Below are 23945 nucleotides of genomic sequence, written 5' to 3' on the forward strand. Positions count from 1 at the left end.
TTCTTTTTGTCGCTGCTTTTAATTGAACTATTCATATCTTAAACTGCACTGTAACTTTTATCCATGTACTTTTTCTTGTAATGTTTAATTGAACTATTCATATTTTAGACTGCACTGTAACTTTTATCCATGTATTTTTCCTTAATGTTTATTTTATTAGCTTTTCTTTTTTAATGCTTAATGTCTTTCATTTCTTTTTGTAAAGCACTTTGAATTACCTTGCGTTGAAAAGTGCTATATAAATAAACTTGCCTTGCCTCTGAAAATAATTAGATGTGGCCAACGTCTTTCTTCATAATTATGAAATATAAACAGCGGGTTTATATAATCCGTCACATTATTTTGAATAGCTTTTTCTATTAAAAGGAAACGTATTCGTATTTTTCTTAACTTTCCTGTTTATGAACATGAGCGTTTCCTAACAGTGAGCTAATTACTGTCAGTGTTTTGCAAATGTAACGTTAATTTGTATTAGCTCAACTCTTGGTGGGTTTATTTGACATTTTCAAAGTGTTAATGCTTTTTCCAATCGTCAAATTGAGTGAAAAAGTGTGACTTTCCAGGATGATTGTGAAAAAACCTGATATTTTCTGTCCCTAAACATCCCATCCGATTTGTTGCCAAAACTAGTCATACAGTTAATTTACATTAACATGTTGCACAAGAAAAAATACCTTTGTGGGTTTTAATTTGTTTTATTACTAAAAAAGGCACCAAATACAGGCATCATGTTGATAGCATCGTAGTTATTTTCCACACAATGATAGCACCAAAAATATATTGTTATTTGCCACAATTTCCTGTTCCCATGTTATTTTGATAGGCACACATTTGAAAGAAGACAGGAGGTGGGACGAATGGAGAGAAAGACATGTCTCACAAGACAAGATAACTCTTTCCTTTGCAGTGCTCTCCAACCAGTGTCATACACTTTAAAGTAACTTAAACATCATGGGTACATCAGTAGCATAGTGGTACATAATACATCATAGATGGCAACATAATAATACATAAATGAGAAAAAAAAGTTTATAAAACAAGGGAGGGATTTAGTGTCTTTGGGCGGAACAAATACAGGTAGACACACATCTCTTATAAAATACATCAATTTAAAAAGTGATTATTTTCATAAGAACGGTAGTAAGGCTGAAGCATTCAGTCATGTGGACGGGAGTGAAACCTTTGTTATGCAAACAGCGTCTGATTTATTAAAATCACATGGCAATGTTCTCACTCGTGAAAAAGAAAAGAAAAACACTTTTTTGTGAGGAAAAATACTGCATGGCACTTAATATTGGCAGCTATAAGAGTACAGTACGTACACAAAATATATCAGTTTTGTTCAAGGTGACAGCACAAATGTCTCTAAGTAAGGCTTGAAATACATGTTTAATGCAAACTCGTGACGGTAGGATTAACAAGATGTATTGCGTAATTGCACTTGAGTATGTCTCATTCATTTTGTTATTATTCACACTCTGCACTCATTCCGCCTCGGCGATCACTAAATACTTTCACAAGTCAGAAGCAGCTGTAGCCGATGTAGAAGTCCACAGGAAAAGGTTCTTAAAATGAAGTAATCTGCATGATAGCTGTAGCATAGATGAAGAGGACTTGACAGTAGCGACACTAAGTAGCAGTGAAATGACTCAATACAGCAGAGTTTTCCCATTAAAACAATCGCCAGTGTCTGAGCTACCAGCCACCATATTGGTGTAAATGTCAAGTCAAACAGTGATGATAATAGTGGCAGTTTAATATGGAGCTTGAATGATGGGATGCAGATGTTTTGGCTGTTTCTCGCAGTGAGTGGTTTGTGGATTCCTGAGGTAGCCCAGTTGTGAAATGATTCAAACGCTGCGTCGCTGTCACTCTTCCCTTTTTCAAAGTGGTATAAAAATACATTAACAAAAATCTCATTCCTTAAGTACAAACTTTCTTTTAGAAAATGCCTTTGTTTTTCACTTAATCCTTTTTCTTTCTTCTCTCTCCTCTGTGTTTCAGACCTCAGTGCCGTCGTTGAGATTGTTGTGGAGTTTGACCTCCAGGTTGACCTGTTTGACCTTGGTGTGGCCGTTGGCGTCCTGGTTGCGGTTGATGTTGATGTTTCTGACCGTGCAGTGTTTGGATCTGAAGTTCTTCTCCATACACTTGTCCATGCACACCTCCACCTTGGTGTTGAGCGGATACTCCTCCAATACTTTCTGAGCCTTCTTGCTCTTCCTCGCTGCCGAGCGGCGGCAGTGGCGGAACAGGAAGCAGACGGCCAGCAGGACCAGGACGAGCAGGGTGACGGCCGCCACGCCCCCGCCCACAGAGCTGCCCACGTGGGCATTGAAGGAGGCGGAGGGCCCGGCCTCCAGGCGGAGCGACTTCATGTTGGTGCCGTTCTTCACCTGGTCGCCCTCGTTGTCGTAGATCAGAGACTCGTCGAGCGTCAGATGCCCGCTGCGGTCCACCAGGTCACGTTTAGGGCGGCTCAGCTCGTAGGTCACTGAGCGCTGAATCCTGGGGCCGGACCGAGACTCAGGGCTGATTACATAAATCACCTGCAGGTACCACTGATGCCCCGCCTCCACCTGTCAATCAACAGAGAGAAAGAAGGAGGAGTTAGATAGTGAAGCAGTCTGCCCCATTACTCCAGAGCCCACCTGATAACTTACTTACAATACTACCAGAAATATTGTAATTACATTTTTCTCTACCTTTGGTTTTGCAACTTATATATAACATTTATTATTTGTTTTATTTTTCATTCTTCTCCACATTATACTGTAAATTCTGGACAATTTTCATATATCACGTTTTTGAACATTAAAGCATGGAGACATAGTAAAGCCACTACATACAATTATGACCCTGAAAATGAGCCTAATATGTCCTCTTCCACAGCCACATTGAGCTCTTCAATGGGTGTGAATTCACCTAGATAGATGGTGAGATAGTGGCTCAAAGGAGCTAAACAGAGGAATGGCTGAAACACGAGTCATCACAGTGCAGCTGCCTCCACACACCTTGTAGAGAGCATCAACCTTCATTGTAAAGCCGTCGACGCCCGGCATGGCCGACATGCTCTGCAGGTCCGGGATGTCTGAGGCGAAGGAAGCCTCGAAGGGAACGTCGTGGAAGAAATCGTCACTAACGTCCGGCTGTTTGCGATCCTGCAGAGGAAACGTGCAAAGAAAGAATCAGTTTCTATTCTATTTGCTTTATAAAAAGTCGTAGTATTCTTTCAATCTTTTGGAAATTGCAAATACTTATATATAGTGACGTTCCAGAAAAAAGTATCTGCTGCATAGTGTAGGTGCAAGACACATGCATTAAAGCAGTATTTCTGCCCCACATAATAATGGGTTGTAAACAACACCAGGATGATCATTTACATGGAGTGAAGGCAGTTCAAATAACCCACATGCTTTGAATATCTTTCAACAATTCTAGTATCCAGTGGGACTGGTCAGACTGGTCCGGCAGGTGGAAAAAGGGAAGATCTGTGTGAGTGTGAGAGCTTGCATAGTATTGCAGGAAAAACATGTCATCTTCCCTCGTTTAAAGGTCAATTCAGATATCGATCGCTTGAAACTAAACAAATCACATTTTTGCTTTGGTTTATTCTAACCTGAAATACAGGTTTTCAGCAAGCACCATAGAGATAGAGATCATTTGCATATCTGTAATGAAAATGTTGTGGTTGCATCTTCGTTTCCAACTGCTGGAGCCTTTCATGGTATATATACTGTACATGTACTAGATTACATTTTTTCAAGATGTTTATCTATTTTGATAAATAAGAAAATTACCAATTTGTATTTCAATTTTATGTTTTGTACGGCTTCTCTGTAAACATCTACTTTATCCGTTTCAAAATTAAAGGCTTCCCACAGTTCAATCCCTCCTCTCCTATCAACAGGAAGTGTCAGTTTAACACATACATAGAAAGAGAACATCTATCAAATGTGAGACTAACAAAAGACGTACAGTTATTTAACCTGTAAACCTGTATTTTTTCAATAACTCCTTCTATATCATGTGTGACCTCTTTTGTCCTCTCGTGGGGCCAGATTCTAAAGCTGTCTGAATGCTTAATATGTTAGCTTTTCATATATGTATTTTTTTTAAAGATATTTGTGGGCCACCAGTGCCTTTATTGAAGAGACAGCGTTAAAAGGAGACACAGGGATGACATGCATAAAGGGTACTAGGCTGGTCTTGAACCCTTGTCCTTGTATCCTATAATAATATTCAGCTGCAGACATATGATGTATTTGAATAACGCTCTTGAAAATCACCACAGCCCAGAGTAAACAAAATAGATGTTTGTACCAGCAGCAGGAAGCGATGTTTGAGGTGCTTGTTGGGCTGGATGCAGCCGTACTGCGGCCCCTCGTTGTACAGTGTCCCTGTGGGGTCGAAGAAGGGAACGTATCCATCCCTGCCGGTGCAGAGGTACACCTTCTCCAGCTGCAGTTTGTATGCTGCGTTCAGGTTCTGCTCGGGATTCCACAACACCCTGCCGTACAGAGTTTGTCCTGTGGAGGGCAGCAGAGGTAAGGGTTTGTTTTTATTTGTACATAAACATGTTTGAGTTGCTTAAACCTTCTTTAACTGCAACTTAAATGCAGCGAAGATTAGAATAGTATCTTGGTATGATGGTTAAAACATGGAATAAAGGAAAATTGTTAGTTAGCCGGGAACCTTACTAAAATAAAAAGAGTCTTTGTCTGTCTGTCCGACACGGTTTTATGTCCACTTGTCGTCTGTTTGGATGCGCAGCACAACTGGTAGCTAAGCAATCTGTTCAAACTCCATTGCACTAGTCTCCTAAACTTATTTTCAACCTACAGTATATAAGCAGCTTATTGCATTTTCTTTAAATCAGAGTTCTGTTTCCCTAAACATACCCATGGAGAAGGCTCCCTTATAGTCCATCTCAGCCATGGAGACATCAGCAGTGGCCGGGTCCATCATGAACAGCTTCTCGTTGTTACACAGCTGGAACTCCGTGTTGAGGGAGTAAACCACGGGAACGGGCCGGTTGGTCTGCTGGAAGGCGATCGGCACCAGAAACCTGTCAGACAAACACCAGACAGTTTAGGATTCACAAGCTTTTTTCTAATTGTTTTGTTCCCATAATGCACCACCAGGCTCTTAAAGGTCCCATACTGTATGTTTATATATATATATCCTCCTGGGACCCGAGGAAAAAAAGTGTCTTCCAATTTCCTTTTTTTTGTGATTTCCTACCTATTTAGGGTTAAAAAAACATCTTGCAATTTAGACTTTTTTTATTTTATTTTATTTTTAAATGTTACAGTATGTCCACTGTAGAGGACGTCGGGACCATATTAGTTTGAAAAGACAGCCAAAATTAACAGATGGACTATGTAACGTATTATGGTTATAGAGTGATATTAATACAATAATACATTCACCTTTATTTAAAAGGTGAATAAGTAATTTTTTTAATGTTATGATGTCAAAGCTATACATACAGTATAAATAGGCAGAAAGTGCCTCTACAGTTGACTGGACTTCTCAGGGGGCGGCTTAAAGAGACGGGCGCTGAAACGGAGCGTTTCAGACAAAGGGTGAATACATGAATATTCAGGCAGACAGTATGAGGAAAATTAAGCTTTTTTTTTTTAAACAAAAAAGTAGATAAACATTTTCTAGTAGAAATACAAAATACAGGTTCAACCCCTGAAAATTGGCAAAATAGGTCTCCTTTAAAAAACTATTTGTCATTATCAAACAATTTGGACATCAGCAGGGACGTACTTCTCTGGAGCGTGAGCTGTGCAGGACAGAGGTTTGTCCCCGGGGTCGATCCAGGGCTGAGTGGGCTGCACGGTGCAGGGGACCAGGAACACCGTGTACTCTCCGGAGTAGTCCTTCCTGTTGAAATATTCCCAGGGGGATTATAACCAAGGCACAGGCAGGTTGAAATAAAAACCTTTTCAAACATGACGATTTCCACAAAACAGTTTTGGTTGTTCCCCAAGGAATGTTCTGAGACTCCCTGCCGAAAACAAGACATCAACATCCATATCTACTTATGTAGTTAAACATTACTTTTTTTATGCTCCTGAAACTGTCTCAATGTAATATTGAATCGTCTATATAACCTAAATAAGCAAACAAGACCATAAGCTAAGTTTTCCTAAATATACCATTGAATGATGGTGGCTAGTACACAGTCTCATTGTACAGTTAATATTCTGACAGCCACATATAAATCAGTTAGAGATAAAAAAAAAAAAATGGCGTGCGTTCGTCACTTACTATCAAAATTGGTTTAAAGGCTAGCAAGATCAAACTTTTTAAAACCAGGCGTTGCGGCTCATGCAAACACTATCGATTTGCTTACAGGGGGTGCCAAATTCAACGCAGAATAAAAAGGTGTCTGGCCCCTAAACGCATTTTCCCAAACAAATCTTGATTAGATTTAATAACCAATTATTAAAAATATATCTATAATTTTCTGCAAAGTTGGTGCCAATCTAATGCTCTCTCTTTAGGTTGACCTGAATCTTAGTATTCAAACTTCCAGTATTAATATTCCCTTCCTGAGCCATCAGATGTCAGCATGTTGATTCAGGCCAAGATGAAGTGTCTGACCTGCTGTAGGAGCTGGTGGCCCTCCACAGCTGGTACGGTGAGTCAAAGGTCTGAGCGCTCCACAGCAGCTGAATGTCGAACTCGATGCCTCCCAGGTGGTCGGGGGCCATCAGGTGGGACTTGTGGCCCGGCAGAGTGTGGTGCTCGGGGACAAACTGACCTGGAGGGGAGAGGAAGAGAAGAAGACTTTAAGTGTAATGCTCTATATGGCAGTGGTCTGGCTGAGAGCATCCTTTATTTCACACCAAAATACTCAACACTTTCTAATGGAAAAACAACAAGCTCTGGACTTTCCTTTGAACTGAACATCTGAAGTGGATGTTGTGAACTGACCTCTGAATTTGGCGTGGGTTTTGAACTCGATCACCAGTCGTCCGTCTTCTCTGATGTAGATCCTGATGATCTGCAGTCTGGCTGAGAGGACGCTGTCAGTCTGGATACCTGCACTCAGGAGAAAACAGCAAAGGAAGTCAGAGGTGAGATCAATATGACAGCAGAAGAGCAACATCTGATTAGATAAATACAGCAACATTTCTATTTCCCATCATGAATAGAATAGAGAACATAAAATAGGGACTTTGTTGGGAATGCACAAGGTACAATTAAACCTTTCGTTATACATTTCTAATAGAGATTCACTCAGTTCATTGTGTCCCTGCTGTGTTTGGCCTGACCTGTCCTCCAGAGCACCGTGTCGTAGAAGAAGGAGAACTCCATCTCGGTGTGATGCTCCAGAGAGGCCCAGCCTCTTGGCGCTGTCACGTAGATGTAGGACACGTAGAGAGGAACCTGCACCGTCAGGAAGGACTGAGCCGAGTCCCGAACCTGGAAGAACGACAGCATGCTTTAACATTCTCCACCTGCGGGCCGAGACCCCTCAGAGGGTCTCACGGGGATTGGAGGTACTGTGAATGAGTACTTATTGAGTCTTCTTGATTGTTAGGTATTTTACAGTTCGTTTTTTACCTTGGAAACAGCAGTAGACAAAACAGATTCCTAGCTAGTTTTATCAAAGACTGATTAAACTTAAGCGATGATCCGGAATTAGATTTGAATTGTAGCCTGAAATATAAGGGCTAAGCATCATCAGGTAGAAGCTCAGTCTCAAAATCTACTCTAGTAAAGTGTCTCTATTTGGTACATTTGGTGAACAGTTCTTATGTACCTGGAAATCGGCAGTCACAGAGCCACTGCAGACATCGATGAGCTCCGTCATGTCGTAGTAGGCGTCAAAGGTCCAGATGCAGTTCTTGAGGTTGAGGTGCTTGTAGAGCTGGATGCTCTTGGCCTCCCGGACGTTGGGGTTGAACTGGTAGGGGCGGTCGTAACCCGGCCCCAGAGAGATGCTGTCGAAAGATACGTCGTCTAGGAAACCGGCCTCTGTGGAAGAATGTCGTCAAAGTTTGTATTAGTTATAACAAATCTAAAAGAACCTCAGAAAGGTATAATTTCCTATTTAGAGGAACAGTTGGTTCATATTTTAAAATAACTTTTTCAGTATTGCCAAAACTGTAACTTTATCCCCATCATTGTTAGCTGGCCGCCATGTTGAAAACAGTCGATCCAAAACCACATCGACCACCAAGCTAATTTTCGAATTTTCTATCTTAACAGTACACTAAAATACTTTTCTGATAACATTTGAGGCAAGAAGGCAATGCTGTTACAAAATCCTAATTACTATTTGATCAGGGCTGCCTCTACTTTGATATTACTTGGCTCCGATTGGTTGTTTTACAATAGACGTGGGTGACTGTTCAAAATACCAAGAAGAGCACTGTCTTCATTTTTCTCATGCACTACTCAGGATATAGTGACCGTTTTTTTTATATGGCAAGAACATATTTTAAAAAGATCTGGTTTAGGCACAATTCTAATCTATTACACAAGGTAATAAGTAATACATAATAATAAGTAATTAAGTGTCTTTGGGTTCAAGAAAAGCGCTATAGAATTATCATTTATTATTAAGGTATATAACATTGCAAGTAACAAAAAGAGCTAACCATGAGTCAATGGGTAAAAAAAAATGACATACTATACTTTAAATCTAATATGTTAAATAGTTTCATTTATCAGGACACCTTGCATATATTATCACTTATTAATTACATATGTCCTAGGATTCTAAATTACTTTACATCAAATACATGTACTATTATGCAACTGATGTGTACTTAATAGCCTGCACATGACTATGTTTTATTCGCTGATTTGATGTTTATTGGCATCGCAGGAGTGCTTGTGTGATTGTGTGGTTGTGTGAATGTGTGGTTGTGTGGTTGTGTGAATGTGTGGTTGTGTGAATGTGTGGTTGTGTGAATGTGTGGTTGTGTGAATGTGTGCTTGTGTGGTTGTGTGCTTGTGTGAATGTGTGGTTGTGTGAATGTGTGGTTGTGTGAATGTGTGGTTGTGTGGTTGTGTGAATGTGTTGTGTGGTTGTGTGAATGTGTGGTTGTGTGAATGTGTGGTTGTGTGAATGTGTGGTTGTGTGAATGTGTGCTTGTGTGAATGTGTGAATGTGTTGTGTGGTTGTGTGGTTGTGTGAATGTGTGGTTGTGTGAATGTGTGGTTGTGTGGTTGTGTGAATGTGTGCTTGTGTGGTTGTGTGAATGTGTGGTTGTGAATGTGTGGTTGTGTGAATGTGTGGTTGTGTGCATGTGTGAATGTGTGGTTGTGTGGTTGTGTGGTTGTGTGGTTGTGTGCATGTCTGGTTGTGTGGTTGTGTGAATGTGTGGTTGTGTGAATGTCTGGTTGTGTGGTTGTGTGAATGTGTGGTTGTGTGGTTGTGTGAATGTGTGGTTGTGTGGTTGTGTGAATGTGTGGTTGTGTGGTTGTGTGGTTGTGTGAATGTGTGGTTGTGTGGTTGTGTGCATGTCTGGTTGTGTGGTTGTGTGAATGTGTGGTTGTGTGGTTGTGTGAATGTGTGGTTGTGTGGTTGTGTGCATGTCTGGTTGTGTGGTTGTGTGAATGTGTGGTTGTGTGCATGTCTGGTTGTGTGGTTGTGTGAATGTGTGCTTGTGTGGTTGTGTGAATGTGTGGTTGTGTGAATGTGTGGTTGTGTGGTTGTGTGAATGTGTGCTTGTGTGGTTGTGTGAATGTGTGGTTGTGTGGATGTGTGGTTGTGTGTGTGTGTGGTTGTGTGGTTGTGTGTGTGTGGTTGTGTGGTTGTGTGAATGTGTGGTTGTGTGCATGTGTGGTTTTGGCTGTGTGGTTTGTGTGTGTGGTTGTGTTGTGTGGTTGTGTGGTTGTGTGCATGTGTGGTTGTGTGGTTGTGTGAATGTGTGGTTGTGTGGTTGTGTGAATGTGTGCATGTCTGGTTGTGTGGTTGTGTGAATGTGTGGTTGTGTGGTTGTGTGGTTGTGTGAATGTGTGGTTGTGTGAATGTGTGGCTGTGTGGTTGTGTGGTTGTGTGCATGTCTGGTTGTGTGGTTGTGTGAATGTGTGGTTGTGTGGTTGTGTGGTTGTGTGAATGTGTGTTTGTGGTTGTGTGCATGTCTGGTTGTGTGGTTGTGTGAATGTGTGGCTGTGTGGTTGTGTGGTTGTGTGCATGTCTGGTTGTGTGGTTGTGTGAATGTGTGGTTGTGTGGTTGTGTGGTTGTGTGAATGTGTGGTTGTGTGGTTGTGTGCATGTCTGGTTGTGTGGTTGTGTGATGTTGGTTGTGTGGTTGTGTGCATGTCTGGTTGTGTGGTTGTGTGGTTGTGTGGTTGTGTGCATGTCTGGTTTGTGTGTTTTGTGATTGTGTTGTGTGCATTCTGGTTGTGTGTTGTGTGTGTGTGGCTGTGTGTGTGTGTGGTTGTGTGAATGTGTGAATGTGTGGTTTGTTGGTTGTGTGAATGTGTGGCTGTGTGAATGTGTGGCTGTGTGAATGTGTGGTTGTGTGAATGTGTGGTTGTGTGAATGTGTGGTTGTGTGGTTGTGTGGTTGTGTGCAATGTGTGGTTGTGTGGTTGTGTGGTTGTGTGAATGTGTGGGCTCTGGTATGTGTGGTGTGTTAATGGGGTGTTGGTGCTGTGTGGGTGGGTGGTTTTTGGTTTTGTGTTGTTGTGTGCACGTGTGTGTGGTTGTGAAGTGTGGTTGTGTGGGTGTGCATGTGGAATGTGGCTGTGTGAAGTGTGGTTGGTGATGTGTGGTTGTGTGATGTGTGTTGTTGGTTGTGTGTGTGGTTGTGTGGTTGTGTGGTTGTGTGCTGTGTGGTTGTGTGAATGTGTGGTTTGTGCCTGTGTGGTTTTGGTTGTGTGCTGTGTGGGTTGTTGGATGTGTGCCTTTGGTGTGTGCCTGTTGGTTGTGTGCCTGTGTGGTTGTGTGCTGTTGGTTTGTGTACGTGTGTTTGTTTCTTTTGTTGTGTTTGTGGTGTGTGTGTGCTTGTTGTGTGTGTGGTTTGTTTCGAGTGTGTGAGTGTGTGAGTGTGTGTTGTGTGAATGTGTGGTTGTGTGACTGACCCGAGACCCCCAGCAGCTCTTTGAGGGTAACGAGGTTGGAGCAGACATGCTGCTGCCGGTAGATGGACTCTGACAGCAGGAAGTGCAGGTTGTGCAGCGGCATGGTGGACACCAGGGGCAGCATGCCGTCCTGATGGGGGATCTGCACTGAGATGTGGATCCTGAACAAAGAGACAGAGAAATTAACAAACAATACATAACAAGACTTTTATCCATTTTCAAAGCCACCATCTGCCCGTTGCGTCTCACCGGTTGGGATGCTCCTTGTGCTTGACATCGAGGTATTTGAGCGTAGCGATGAAGGACTGAGCCTGGAAGCCCCTGGCGGTTCCCGTGGTTACCGGCGTGTGGCAGATGGCGCCGTCTGTGCCGATTTTGGCGATGTTGCTCCTCAGCGGTGTTCCAAGGTGACCCGCCTTATCCCTGGCCTGAGCAACGCAGCGCACGTGGAAGCGACGGCTGAAATAAATACTGTCCAGGACCTGAGGGACGCAGAGGGGACGACACATAAGAGATGACAAAAGGGAAAAGATGGCAATGTGGACGGATGCGTTTTGACCACAAATCATTGTAGTATTACACCATCTGAGCTAGCTAGCTGCTGCCTCTATCATATTATTAAAATCATGGATTGTATAAATACAAATGACATTGCAGCACACCTATAAGTGAAGCCAAAACATCTCAAGTGGCCCCGGGTGGCTGGAGTATACAATAGATCATAAATCACGTCTCTTATATTTTAAAGGATGGGTCAAAGGACAAATTAAAAAGTCCTCTCCAAATACAGTTCCCCAAAGTTAGTTTCTGTCATCTCAGGTAATAGTTTTCACGCTGATATACAGTATATTCAAGTGTTCACTTATTTGATATGTTTGGTTTAAAGTAGTTATTTGTTGCTATTAAAATGGTGACAGACTTTATGATTGACACCTGCCACATATATCTATACTAAGATATTATGGGTAGTGTCTTTGGTGCTAATGTAGCAGCTACGTGGCTCATGCTAAAAAGCTGTGCCTGGCTCTGGATTGGCTCTGGTGGTTGTGAGGGCGGGACCTTGTCACCACAGCTCGAGCCCTGCTAAACAGACTCCGGATCAAAATGATTTCAAAATCTTCAGATGGTAGCTCGATTTTGGGTAATTGTCATCACACTGTATATTCAAGTTTGGCGTAAAGTAGATCTTTAATGGTGTACAAAAGGGGAGAGACTTCATGTTTGACAGCTGCGCTCAGTGAAGATTATCACGGAGGCTCTGGAATTGCAAAAGGGAGGAGATGTACCTTTCAAAAGCTGTCACAAGTCTATGTTATTAAGCTCCGACAGATTACATTTTTTGGAGACATATAACAGATATAGAGAGATATTATGGGTAGTTGTTGTGTCTTTTTGACCTAACAGCTAACATGGTGCTATTTTGGCAGCAACGTGGCTCACGCTAACAGGCTATGACCGTCTCTGGCTCCTGAGTGGCTCTGGCAGGTGTGAGGGCGGGACCTCGTTACCAGAGCTCCAGCCCACAGGTCACTACAAAACAAATTCTTAAGATGGTAGCACCTGTATCTGGATCACTTTTCTACAGCAGATTGAAAGAAGAGACGCGGTGCACATGTAAATATACAGTCAATAAATATACATTTAAACTCTTCTTTTAAAGAGATCCCCACTCACCATATGGTTGACGCTGGTATACGGGGTGGTGTCCGTGACTGTCTCGAAGGGGGAGCGGGCCCCGTTGGTGTCGGTGGGCGCCGCCACCTCCCAGGAGAAGTGAACCTGGGTTTGGTTGATGCCGGCCTCCTCGCAGCGCTCCTTCATCACAGAGTAATTGGGGTAGTGAGGGTCACAGGGGGTGACACACACCAGAGGGTACCCTGGAGAGGGCGTCTTCTTGCTGCCCTCTTTTGTTACCTCCTGGACGTGATCATAGTCAGCGAGGGAGACAACCTGAGGAGGAGGGAGGATGGGTACTGATGAATTTTTTCTCTTAATTTAATTGTTTTCGCTCCAATGGAGAATTGAAGAATACATTATGTCATTATTTCCTTTAAAGGTCTCCTATTATACTATTTGTAGGCATATATTATAGGTCTCAGATATATAAAAACATGTCTATGAAGTGTTTTGCTCAAAAAACCAAACAGATCACCCATTCTAGCCATGCCTCATACGCTTCTATTTCAGCCCTGTTACTAAAGTGCTGATTCCGGGTCCGTAGCTTAAAAAAAAGGGGGAAAAAAAGAAACGAGAGCAGAGAGGAGAGCTCATGCAGGAGAATTCTACCCAGATACTCAGCTAAAGGCTGCTGTGATTAAATGCCATATCATGTTCCAAACCACATCAAGGATTATTTCTGAAACAGCAGGGAGCTCAAACTCTTTTTCTCTCACGGGTTTACCTTTTTATATCCTGCTTCTTTACACTTACTCTCTCCAGTAAAGCGTTAGCTCTGAGTGTTAGCGATGCTTGCTAATGTAAACACAGACCATATTACTTCCAAAAGGTCGCGCATTGTTTCTGATACAGCGATGTTTTTGATGGGGCCGAGGGCGTAAAGCCAGCCCACATTTCCGATATTACGTAATATCAGCAGCAAATCTGGATCAGCTGCGTTGCACCCCCGTTTTTAGAAGGATAGGGAGGAAAGCAAGAGGGTTGTATTTTCGGACACGTTGTGAGTCTCCTTACACACCGCGGACACCTATCTATGTATAGATGACATCAAAAAGTGCATTTTGCATGATAGGAGACCTTTAAAAACGACTGAAAACCAATCTTACAATAGGCGTAGAAGGTAGGATAAGGCTGCCTGAAGCCTCCTGATCCAAAATGGTCACTGTTGCCATAGTGATCTCCCCGAGCACCGCCTCCACAGGGTCGTCAGGGCCGAGCACCAATGAAAAGGACTCGTGCCACTCCCTATCCTCATTGGACAGAATCTCCACTTTAAACAGGATGTGGTCCATTCCTACAGAGGGAAACAAAGAGAGACATTTCAACCTGACATTTACACAATAATCCTTCAATCATTCAAGTGTGAATTTTCCGCACTAACCAGGGGTGAATTTAAGCACTCTGCTCTTGGGATTGTAGTCAACGCCAGACTGGGCCGAGCCGTCCCGGGTGCTGCAGCGGATCTTGGAGGTCCGGTCCAGATCTCCCCCACGGACCACCTTAATGTTGAGAACCTCGATGCCATCGGGACCAGGAGGCTCTTTGACCTGATAGGACGCCTGCTCAAACTCAATGGTAGGAGCTGGAAGAACAAGGGGCATTGAAAGGTCAAGGTGCTGCTCTCTGGTGGTTGTACGGGATATCATAATTATTGTTCAGTTGCCAGATATAAATAAAATAAATGTAGTTTAATACAACCACCCCGCGATAAATCCTCCCTTCATGAAGGTTAATGATCTGTCTTTGTTCATACTGATTGTTGACACTCACTTTCTAGGTATGATTGATAAGTATGTGAGCTGATTTATGTAACACTAACGGCCCGTCTACACTACAGCGTCGAAAACTCCAATCTGCCCATTCACTTTCAATGGGGTGACGTCACGTAGCCTCGCTTTTTCGCCGAACTGAATTGTGGGTAGCAGAGCGGTCCGTCTCCGCCGTCAGAAGTTGAACAATGTTCAACTTCTGTCGCCTGAGACGCCGGAGTAGCCAGTGCCAGCCAATCAAATCCCGTTTCCCAAAATCTGACAGCTCAAGCCGTAGCCAATCAAACCGCGTCTAAGCTGGGAGAGATATCCCGCCGTTCATTTCTATATTTCAAAAAAAGTCGGAGGAGAAACTAACTATCGCCGTAGCGAATCACTCGGTTTTGTATGACCAGACCCTCTTCACCTCCCGGGATACAAACCGGAGGAACCAGGCATGGAGGGAGGTGGCAGAGACAGTGGGGGAAACTGGTAGGTTTTCGCCTGTTTGGGGAGTTTATATATATATTGCTCCCATACAATCCCCGGGGTTTTTTGCTCTGTATGTCGGGGGCGGGAGATTCATGTGATTGGTTGTTGGTCCTGTTGCTTGAATAAAATCCCCAAGCTCCAGACACGCCCAGCTCCAAGCTATTTTTGAAGCTGTAGAACCAGCACCTTACCGTGGTAGAGAGGTTTGTGTGCCCTGATGAACCTGGGGGCTGTGTTGTCTGGAACCTTGTGTTCCTGGTAGGGTCTCCCATGGCAAATTGGTCTCAGGCAAGGGGCCAGACTAAGATTGGTTCAAAAGACCTCATGAAAGGAAAAACAAGAAGTGAGGATACCCGGCCCGGAGGAAGCCCGGGGTCCCCTTCTGGAGCCAGGCCCAGAAGGAGGACTCGTCGGCGAGCGTCTGGTGGCCGGGCTTGCCACGGAGCCCGGCCGGGCCCGGCCCGAAAAGGCAACGTGGGCAACACCTCCGCTTCTCTGTCCCGCGGGCCCACCACCTACGGGAAACATCGATGGGGTCGGGTGCGCTGCCAGACGGGTGGCAGTGAAAGCGGAGGGTCTCGACGGACCAGACCCGGGCGACAGAAGCTGGCTTTGGGGACGTGGAACGTCACCTCTCTGGGGGGGAAGGAGCCGGAGCTTGTGCGGGAGGTGGCGCGGTACCAGTTGGATCTGGTTGGGCTCACCTCTACGCACAGCGTCGGCTCTGGAACCTTACTTCTGGATAGGGGTTGGACTCTATTCTTCTCCGGAGTTGCTCAAGGTGTGAGGCGCCGGGCGGGTGTGGGGATACTCACAAGTCCCCGGTTAGGTGCTTCGTTGTTGGAGTTTACCCCAGTGGACGAGAGGGTCGCCTCCCTACGCCTGCGGGTTATGGGGGGGAAAACTCTGACTGTTGTGTGTGCTTATGCACCCAACAGCAGTTCAGAGTATTCGGCCTTCTTGGAGACCCTGGAAAGAGTCCTGTATGGGGCTCCTGAAGGGGACTCCTTAGTCTTGCTGGGAGACTTCAACGCACATGTGGGCAATGATGGAGACACTTGGAGGGGCGTGATTGGGAGGAACGGCCCCCCTGATCTGAACCGGAGTGGTGGTTTGTTACTGGACTTCTGTGCTAGTCATGGATTGGCCATAACAAACACCATGTTCGAACATAAGGATGCTCATAAGTGTACGTGGTACCAGAGCACCCTAGGCAGAAGGTCCATGATCGATTTCGTTATCGTATCATCGGACCTGAGGCCGTATGTTTTGGACACTCGGGTAAAGAGAGGGGCGGAGTTGTCAACTGATCACCATCTGGTGGTGAGTTGGGTCGAGTGGCGGGGGAAGCCTCTGGATAGACCTGGTAAGCCCAAACGTGTAGTTCGGGTGAACTGGGAACGTCTGGAGGAGGCCCAAGTTCAGGAGGCCTTCAACTCACACCTCCGGCAGAGCTTTTCGGGCATTCCTGTGGAGGTTGGGGACATTGAACCAGAGTGGTCGGTGTTCAAAGCCTCTATTGCCGAAGCCGCGGTGGGGAGCTGTGGTCTCAAGGTCTTAGGTGCCTCAAGGGGCAACCCTCGAACCTCCTGGTGGACACCGGTGGTCAGGGAAGCCGTCCGACTGAAGAAGGAGGCCTTCAGGGATTTGTTATCCCGGGGGACTCCCGAAGCAGTTGCAAGGTACCGACAGGCCCGAAGGGCAGCAGCCTCATCCGTGGCCGAGGCAAAGCAGCGGGTGTGGGAGAAGTTCGGAGAAGACATGGAGAAGGACTTTCGGGCGGCACCAAAGTTGTTCTGGAAAACTGTCCGACACCTCAGGAGGGGGAAGCAGGGAACCATCCAAGCTGTGTACAGTAAGGATGGGACGTTGTTGACCTCAACTGATGGAGTGTTGGGACGTTGGAAGGAACACTTTGAGGAACTCCTGAACCCGACAACTCCGCCCTCTATGTTAGAGGCAGAGCTGGAGTATGACGGGGGATCAACGCCAATCTCCCGGGGGGAGGTCCCTGAGGTCGTCAAACAACTCCACAGTGGCAAAGCCCCGGGGGTGGATGAGATCCGCCCGGAAATGCTGAAGGCTCTGGGTGTTGAGGGACTGTCATGGTTGACACGTCTCATCAACGTTGCGTGGAAGTCGGAAACGGTACCGAAGGAGTGGCAGACCGGGGTGGTGGTCCCCCTTTTCAAAAAGGGGGATCAGAGGGTGTGTGCCAATTACAGAGGCATCACACTACTCAGCCTCCCCGGGAAAGTTTACTCCAAGGTACTCGAAAGGAGGGTCAGGCCGATTGTCGAACCTCAGATTGAGGAGGAACAATGCGGATTCCGTCCTGGTCGTGGAACGACGGATCAGCTTTTTACTCTCGCAAGGATCCTGGAGGGGGCCTGGGAGTACGCTTATCCGGTCTACATGTGTTTTGTAGACTTGGAGAAGGCGTATGACCGGGTTCCCAGGGAGTTACTGTGGGAGGTGCTGCGGGAGTATGGGGTGAGGGGGTCTCTACTCAGGGCCATCCAATCTCTGTACTCCCAAAGCGAGAGCTGTGTCCGGGTCCTCGGCAGTAAGTCGGACCCATTTCCGGTGAGGGTTGGCCTCCGCCAGGGCTGCGCTTTGTCACCAATCCTGTTTGTAATATACATGGATCGGATTTCGAGGCGTAGTCGTGGGGGGGGGGGGTCTGCAGTTCGGTGGACTAAGGATTGCACCACTGCTTTTTGCAGATGATGTGGTTCTGATGGCTTCATCGGTCTGCGACCTTCAGCACTCACTGGATCGGTTCGCAACCGAGTGTGAAGCGGCTGGGATGAGGATCAGCCCCTCCAAATCTGAGGCCATGGTTCTCAGCAGGAAACCGATGGACTGTCCACTGCAAGTAGGGAATGAGTCCTTACCCCAAGTGAAGGAGTTCAAGTATCTCGGGGTCTTGTTCTCGAGTGAGGGATCAATGGAGCGTGAGATGGGCCGGAGAATCGGAGCAGCGGGAGCGGTATTGCAGTCGCTTTACCGCACCGTTGTGACGAAAAGGGAGCTGAGCCGGAAGGCAAAGCTCTCTGTCTACCGGGCCATTTTCGTTCCTACCCTCACCTATGGTCATGAAGGATGGGTCATGACCGAAAGAACGAGATCGCGGATACAAGCGGCCGAGATGGGTTTCCTCCGCCGGGTGGCTGGTGTCTCCCTTAGAGATAAGGTGAGAAGTTCGGTCATCAGGGAGGGACTCGGAGTTGAGCCGCTCCTCCTTCGCGTCGAAAGAAGCCAGTTGAGGTGGTTCGGGCACCTAGTTAGGATGCCACCTGGGCGCCTCCCTAGGGAGGTGTTCCAGGCACGTCCAGCTGGGAAGAGACCAAGGGGTAGACCTAGGACCAGGTGGAGGGATTATATCTCTTCGCTGGCCTGGGAGCGCCTTGGGATCCCCCAGTCAGAGCTGGTTGATGTCGCCAGGGAAAAGAAAGTTTGGGGCTCTGCTGGAACTGCTACCCCCGCGACCCGACCACGGATAAGCGGGAGAAGATGGATGGATGGATGGATAGTGTGGACGCTCCGTAAGAGCAGTTTGAATATGTATTCTCTCAATGTCATACAATGAGGGGAGGCAGGCTCTAGGATAAGACCAAATTCGACCTTTTGTATCATCAAGGGAGACATCTGATGAAGCCTGGGAAGAATTGGCTGGTTACAGAACACAAAACATTAATAATGACCAGGTTGTATGATGTGACAATTCATTTATGTATGAGTATCAATGTTGAATCCATTGTGTATTAGCTATTATAAGTTATTGTCACTCCTTTTTTCCCCTTATCTTTTTCAGATTTGTGGATTGGTATGTAGTTGTTGTGTTAGTATTTAAGTGTTATGTTTGCCTTGTAATCAAATAACTTCATAAAATGAAAAAAACAAAACAGCTATCGAACAAAAAAAAGTCTTACCTAACACGTAAATACGAATATTTGTGTACATGTAAAGAGATGTATTGTTGACCACGTTAGGATATGACAAAAAAACACGTTAAACTAAATGCCAAAGCAGACTAGAGTTTTTAAATAAATAAGAGCATCTCCACCTGTAGTTGACAACATTATTCCGACACTTACAAAAGAACGTTTTCCGCCTGATACATTGGCAAACATATGTATTCATCAGAACAGAATTAATGTGGGAATGCAAAAAGTTTTCTTAATTGAGATTTTACTCAAAGAGCATGCAAACAATAATTTCTTAATAAAATACAATGAGAAGATACATGGCTTTCATGAAAAAAGTTAAAGAAAATGAAGGTTTAGTGTCAGAATTCATCTATACCCCAGTAAGTTAACTGCTGTATGTGACCTATGATCTTACCATCTTCATCATTGGTGACGGTGACTGTGACGATGTCGCTAGCGCCCACCATGGCACCGCTCCAGTGGTCTCCCAGTGGTGTCCCAAGATGCACCTGGAACTCCTCTTCAGGCTCAAAAACAGAGTCGTCGTTGATGTGCACGGTGCAGTTTTTTACCTGGAAAACAAACAATCAAGTAAACGATTTTAAAGGGACTGACACAAACGGTCTTAATCTACTTTGTTTAAACTTTTAGTATTCAGTATACCTTCTCTCCTTTGAGGAAAGTGATGCGTGACTCGTCAGCGTTCCTCCTCTCCTCGAAGTCGTCCATCACCATGGCTGACATGGTCCGGGTGAAGCAGCGCACTGATGACTTGAAGGACAGGTCTCCGGTGCGGATAATGGGGATGTGCAGGATGCTGTCTTTCTCCTTGACAGTGTAAGCAGTCTTCCCGAACTGCATGCTGGGAACTGAGAGAGGGGACGTTGGCTGTGAGAAGGCTGAGTTTGAATGTAAGATGATAGAGGTCTTTAAGGGAATAATCTCCTGTGTACTTACTGTCCTGGAAGGTGTCGATGATGACGACGTTGGCTTCATAGGGCTCTTGGAGGACAGCACCCTGAGGAGAACTGAGGAACACCACAAACGACTCGGATCCTTCGATGGACGGGTTCTGGATGTCGTCCATAATGGTCAAACTGCATGTCTGTAGAAAATAAGTGTCATCTTTAGGTTTCTAAAGATATTTGAGGCCAGGTCTGAGTTCACAAAGGTTTGCAGGAAGAACATCTTGCCTTTAGTTTAAAGGATACACACACATTCTCAAACATTAGGTTTAAGACTATTTCAAGGAATTAGCAGTGCCTCAAATTCAAAGAACGGACCGGTGTACTTTGAGAACAGGTGACTGTAAAGTTAAATACAGACTTTATGATGGAAGGTGGCGTTTGAAACAATTATGTAAAAATAAATAAATCCATAAGACTTTGATTGTGATTCTTGCATTACTAAGTATTATGCGCTTCTATTGGCTATTGCTTCAACACATTGTACGTGATAGGCCAAGGGGCGGGACATCTCTAACCAATCAGAGCAGTCTGGACTCTGGTTTCAGACAGAGGGTGAAAAGAGGTCCAGCAGCAAAGGAATTATGAGAAAAAATAAACATGTCACAGTAGAGGTACAAAACACAAATATGAACCTGAAATAATATTTCCTCTTTAAGCACGAGCCTCTAAATATTGTCCCCCTCAAATTCACAGAGAATTTCTAAAATCCAACGGAACGAGCATTTAAAACTCTTAATATGCTCATTATACTGTCTTGATGGCCTTGTTCCAGATGCCTTTGATTCAGCACTTCTAGATATCTTTACTGTAGGTCAGAAGTCTCAGTCCTCACCTCCTCGGTACTACCAGGTTTGAACTCCACCTTCTTGGAGCTTGGGATGTAGTCGACTCCCGGGCTCGCTGAGGGGGGGTCTGAAGGTCGGGTGGCACACCACACAGAGGTCAGGGAGGACAGGTCACTTCCAAGGCGCAGCACTGATATTTCAATTGTGCCTGTAGGGTGGAGATGAGAAGGAAACGTAATTCATAATATCACTACTGAGTAACATATGAGTTTAGCTTTTAAGTCAAAATGCTGCTTTAAAGCATTCCAACATTTCAAAAGAAATATAGCACAGTGTTAATGTCAACACATTGAAGAGCTGTAGCTTGTTGTCCTTATTCTTATAAGAAGAAGCCATGAATTGTGTGTTCTCAACTTCAAAGCATGTTCTCTGTTCCAAAAGGAAATTGGGACAGACTGCAACGTACAGACCAATTTATAAGGAAACCGGGCCGTAATCTTGTTCCTACAAATGAGCTTCGTAAATGTTTAGGATGCAGCTTACATTCTGTTTCATGTGTAGTGACATTACAATCTGGAAGAACATCACCCTTGGATCTAGCAATTATTAAACTACCCTTTCCAAAGCCAATTTGTAACTCTTCGCACTTTCCTAATTTCCCCATGGAGATTGTTAGATTTTCACATTTATCCTAATTAATAAATCTTTGAAATGACAAACGAAGAGATTTGTAACTTCACAGAATTTCTCTTGGGGTTAGAGAAAACTCAGTCAAAATTATAAATCCATAGACCGTAAAAATGTAATTGCTTATACCAGCATCTTCGGTGAAAGTAAAGGTGGCGTTCCCGAGAGAAACGGTGGACGCGTCGTTGGGTCCGTCGATGACAACCTTGGCCGTCATCACCTCCCCCACACGGGCGTTATCCGACGCGTCCGACAGCACCAGCTGGAACTCCTCCGACAGCTCGTACTCGCTGTCGTCAATGAGCTTGACGTCGCAGGTGGACATGCTGACTCCGGGGCCGAAGATGACGCGGTTGTCGTTGGTCATGCCGCGGCTCTTGTAGTCGGAGCCAGACTCCAGAGCGTGGAGGCTGCTGCCCTGCGCCGACTTGGCCACGGTGTAGCAGAGGGCCGACACCGTGCTGGAGGTGTCACCTGGAGGGGACATGAGGCAGGAGAGGGTCACAACTGCTCATAACGTGGACTCTGGAATGCTCTTTCTACGAGAAAAACTACAGTTGATTCAGAACTCCGCTGCCACGTGTTTAACAACATCCAGAAAAAGAAAGCTCAGACAGTGCCTCCTGTTTTAGCTACATTGCATTGGCTCTCAGTGTCTTTTAGAATTGATTTTAAAATCCCTTTCTGGTTTATAAAGATCTTTCTTTTGATGTGACAAACACTAAGGTCCTCAGCAGCAGGCCTTTTAATTATTCCTAAACTCGCCCCTAAAGGCAAGGCAAGGCAAGTTTATTTATAGAGCACTTTTCAACACAAGGCAATTCAAAGTGCTTTACAAAAAAAAAAAAAAAAAAAAGAAAGACATTAAGCATTAAAAAAGAAAAGCTAATCAAATAAACATTAAGAAAAAAATACATGGATAAAAGTTACAGTGCAGTCTAAAATACAAATAGTTCAATTAAACATTACAAGAAAAAGTACATGGATAAAAGTTACAGTGCAGTTTAAGATATAAATAGTTCAAATAAAAGCAGCGACAAAAAGAAAAGTCTTCAGCCTGGATTTAAAAGTAGTCAGAGTTGCAGCGGACCTGCAGGTAAAGCAGCTTTTGTCCACCAACAGCCTGCCAGGAAATATTATATAGGAAAACTCGGTCGACATTTTTTAACAACAGCTGAAACCATATTTCTTTAGATAAGCTTTATCGCCCTTGAATTGGTCTTTCAATCTTTTTTTTACAATGTTTAATTTATTTTATAGTTTAATATTTTACTGATTTGATCTTAAGTTTTTCATTATTTTACTGTGTGTGTAATCTGTTGTGAATTATTATTATATTATTATTTCATTTATTATGATGCCTTTGTACTTCCTTGTATTTTTCTGAAATGGTGTGGCAGTGCTCTCTACCTTTTCTCTCGATGGGCGCGTGGATGAAGCCGGTGCTCTCGTTGATGTGGTACGTCTTCTTATCAAACTGCATGGTGGGCTCGTCCTCGGTGTCGTTGATGTTGACGATGGCGCGCGTGTTCCCGCCCAGCAGCGCGTACGCGGGCATGCTCAGCTCCACGTGGAAGCTCTCAGTTCCCTCGAACACCTTGTCGTCGTTTATCACTATGGTGCACACCTTGGTGTCCTCGCGCTCATCAAACTGGACCTGTGAATGAACAGCAGAGCGGTATGGGTTTAGACTTATGATTGGACATAGAGTACCGGTAATATCAAAAGTGTATACAACCGAGAACCAGGGTTTCCGCTAGGATTTTTTCTCGCCGGTCAAATGTCTGAACAGAATTTATTTTACCGGACAAATTTGAAACTTACCGGTCATGTTTCAATAATAAGAATTGTGTAGCAGAGTTTCCGTTAGCAGGTAATTACCGGACTATGAGCGGATATGCTGATGTTTAAAACGCAGTTAATGGGGCTCATTTTTATATTGCTTCAGTTTATAATCATAATAGATCGAAAAATTCAGATTCATTTTCAATAAATGATTCAACAAACATCATAATTATTACATTCAAATAAACTACTTGCAATAGATGAAGTACGTTATTCAAAAGTTTACATCAACTTTGAATAACAACACGGGAGAAACGGATCCTCTCTTTTCCTCTCTCCCTCCCTCTCTCCTGACAGCCCGTCAGTTTCTCATGCAGCGCTAAACAGTAGGCGGGGCTTCAGGTGATTATGCAGCAGCTGATCTGATCTCTCTCGCATGTCCGGCACAGATCAAACTATTAAGAGTGAATATCGGCCGATAATGATCGACGGCCAATCGATCGGAGCATCGGACATTTTGACCGGCAGGTTTTGAATTTACCGGTTTTTATTCAATTTTACCAGGTAAAAACCGGTAATTACCGGCTAACGGAAACCCTGCCGAGAACATAGGACAGTAAATATAAAGCCCTTTTTGGGGGGTTATCCCTTTCCTGTAGTGTGTTATAGGTTGTAGTGCATGTAGATGGTCTGCAAAGGCTCAAATCCCAAAGTTCCGTCCAGAGAGAGTTTGTATCCCACAGCCCTCCCCTCCCCCCCGCATGAAACGCCTCCATTGGACTCCTTTGGGTATCAACTTAACATACTGGAC

At 44.6% G+C, this 23945-nt stretch overlaps 1 protein-coding gene across 1 annotated transcript in view; it reads right to left on the reverse strand.

Moving 5' to 3' along the window:
- Nucleotides 1-685: 685 nt before the first annotated feature.
- Nucleotides 686-23945, reverse strand: part of fras1 (Fraser extracellular matrix complex subunit 1) — a 320559-nt gene continuing 297299 nt past the window's right edge. Inside the window, exons 54-73 of the mRNA XM_034090904.2 lie at nt 22760-23006; nt 21479-21823; nt 20710-20870; nt 19867-20014; nt 19573-19778; nt 19325-19481; nt 14119-14319; nt 13844-14031; nt 12735-13010; nt 11310-11542; nt 11061-11221; nt 7784-7998; nt 7293-7443; nt 6952-7059; nt 6619-6778; nt 5779-5895; nt 4902-5068; nt 4324-4529; nt 3015-3161; nt 686-2579 (exon numbers count right to left, since the gene is read on the reverse strand). Of these exons, the coding sequence (XP_033946795.1) occupies nt 2001-2579; nt 3015-3161; nt 4324-4529; nt 4902-5068; nt 5779-5895; nt 6619-6778; nt 6952-7059; nt 7293-7443; nt 7784-7998; nt 11061-11221; nt 11310-11542; nt 12735-13010; nt 13844-14031; nt 14119-14319; nt 19325-19481; nt 19573-19778; nt 19867-20014; nt 20710-20870; nt 21479-21823; nt 22760-23006 (4173 nt within the window). The 3' untranslated portion in view covers nt 686-2000. The remainder of the gene's footprint in view (nt 2580-3014; nt 3162-4323; nt 4530-4901; nt 5069-5778; nt 5896-6618; nt 6779-6951; nt 7060-7292; nt 7444-7783; nt 7999-11060; nt 11222-11309; nt 11543-12734; nt 13011-13843; nt 14032-14118; nt 14320-19324; nt 19482-19572; nt 19779-19866; nt 20015-20709; nt 20871-21478; nt 21824-22759; nt 23007-23945) is intronic.

Source organism: Pseudochaenichthys georgianus, chromosome 9 (genome assembly GCF_902827115.2).
Source record: "Pseudochaenichthys georgianus chromosome 9, fPseGeo1.2, whole genome shotgun sequence".
Lineage (NCBI taxonomy): Eukaryota > Metazoa > Chordata > Actinopteri > Perciformes > Channichthyidae > Pseudochaenichthys > Pseudochaenichthys georgianus.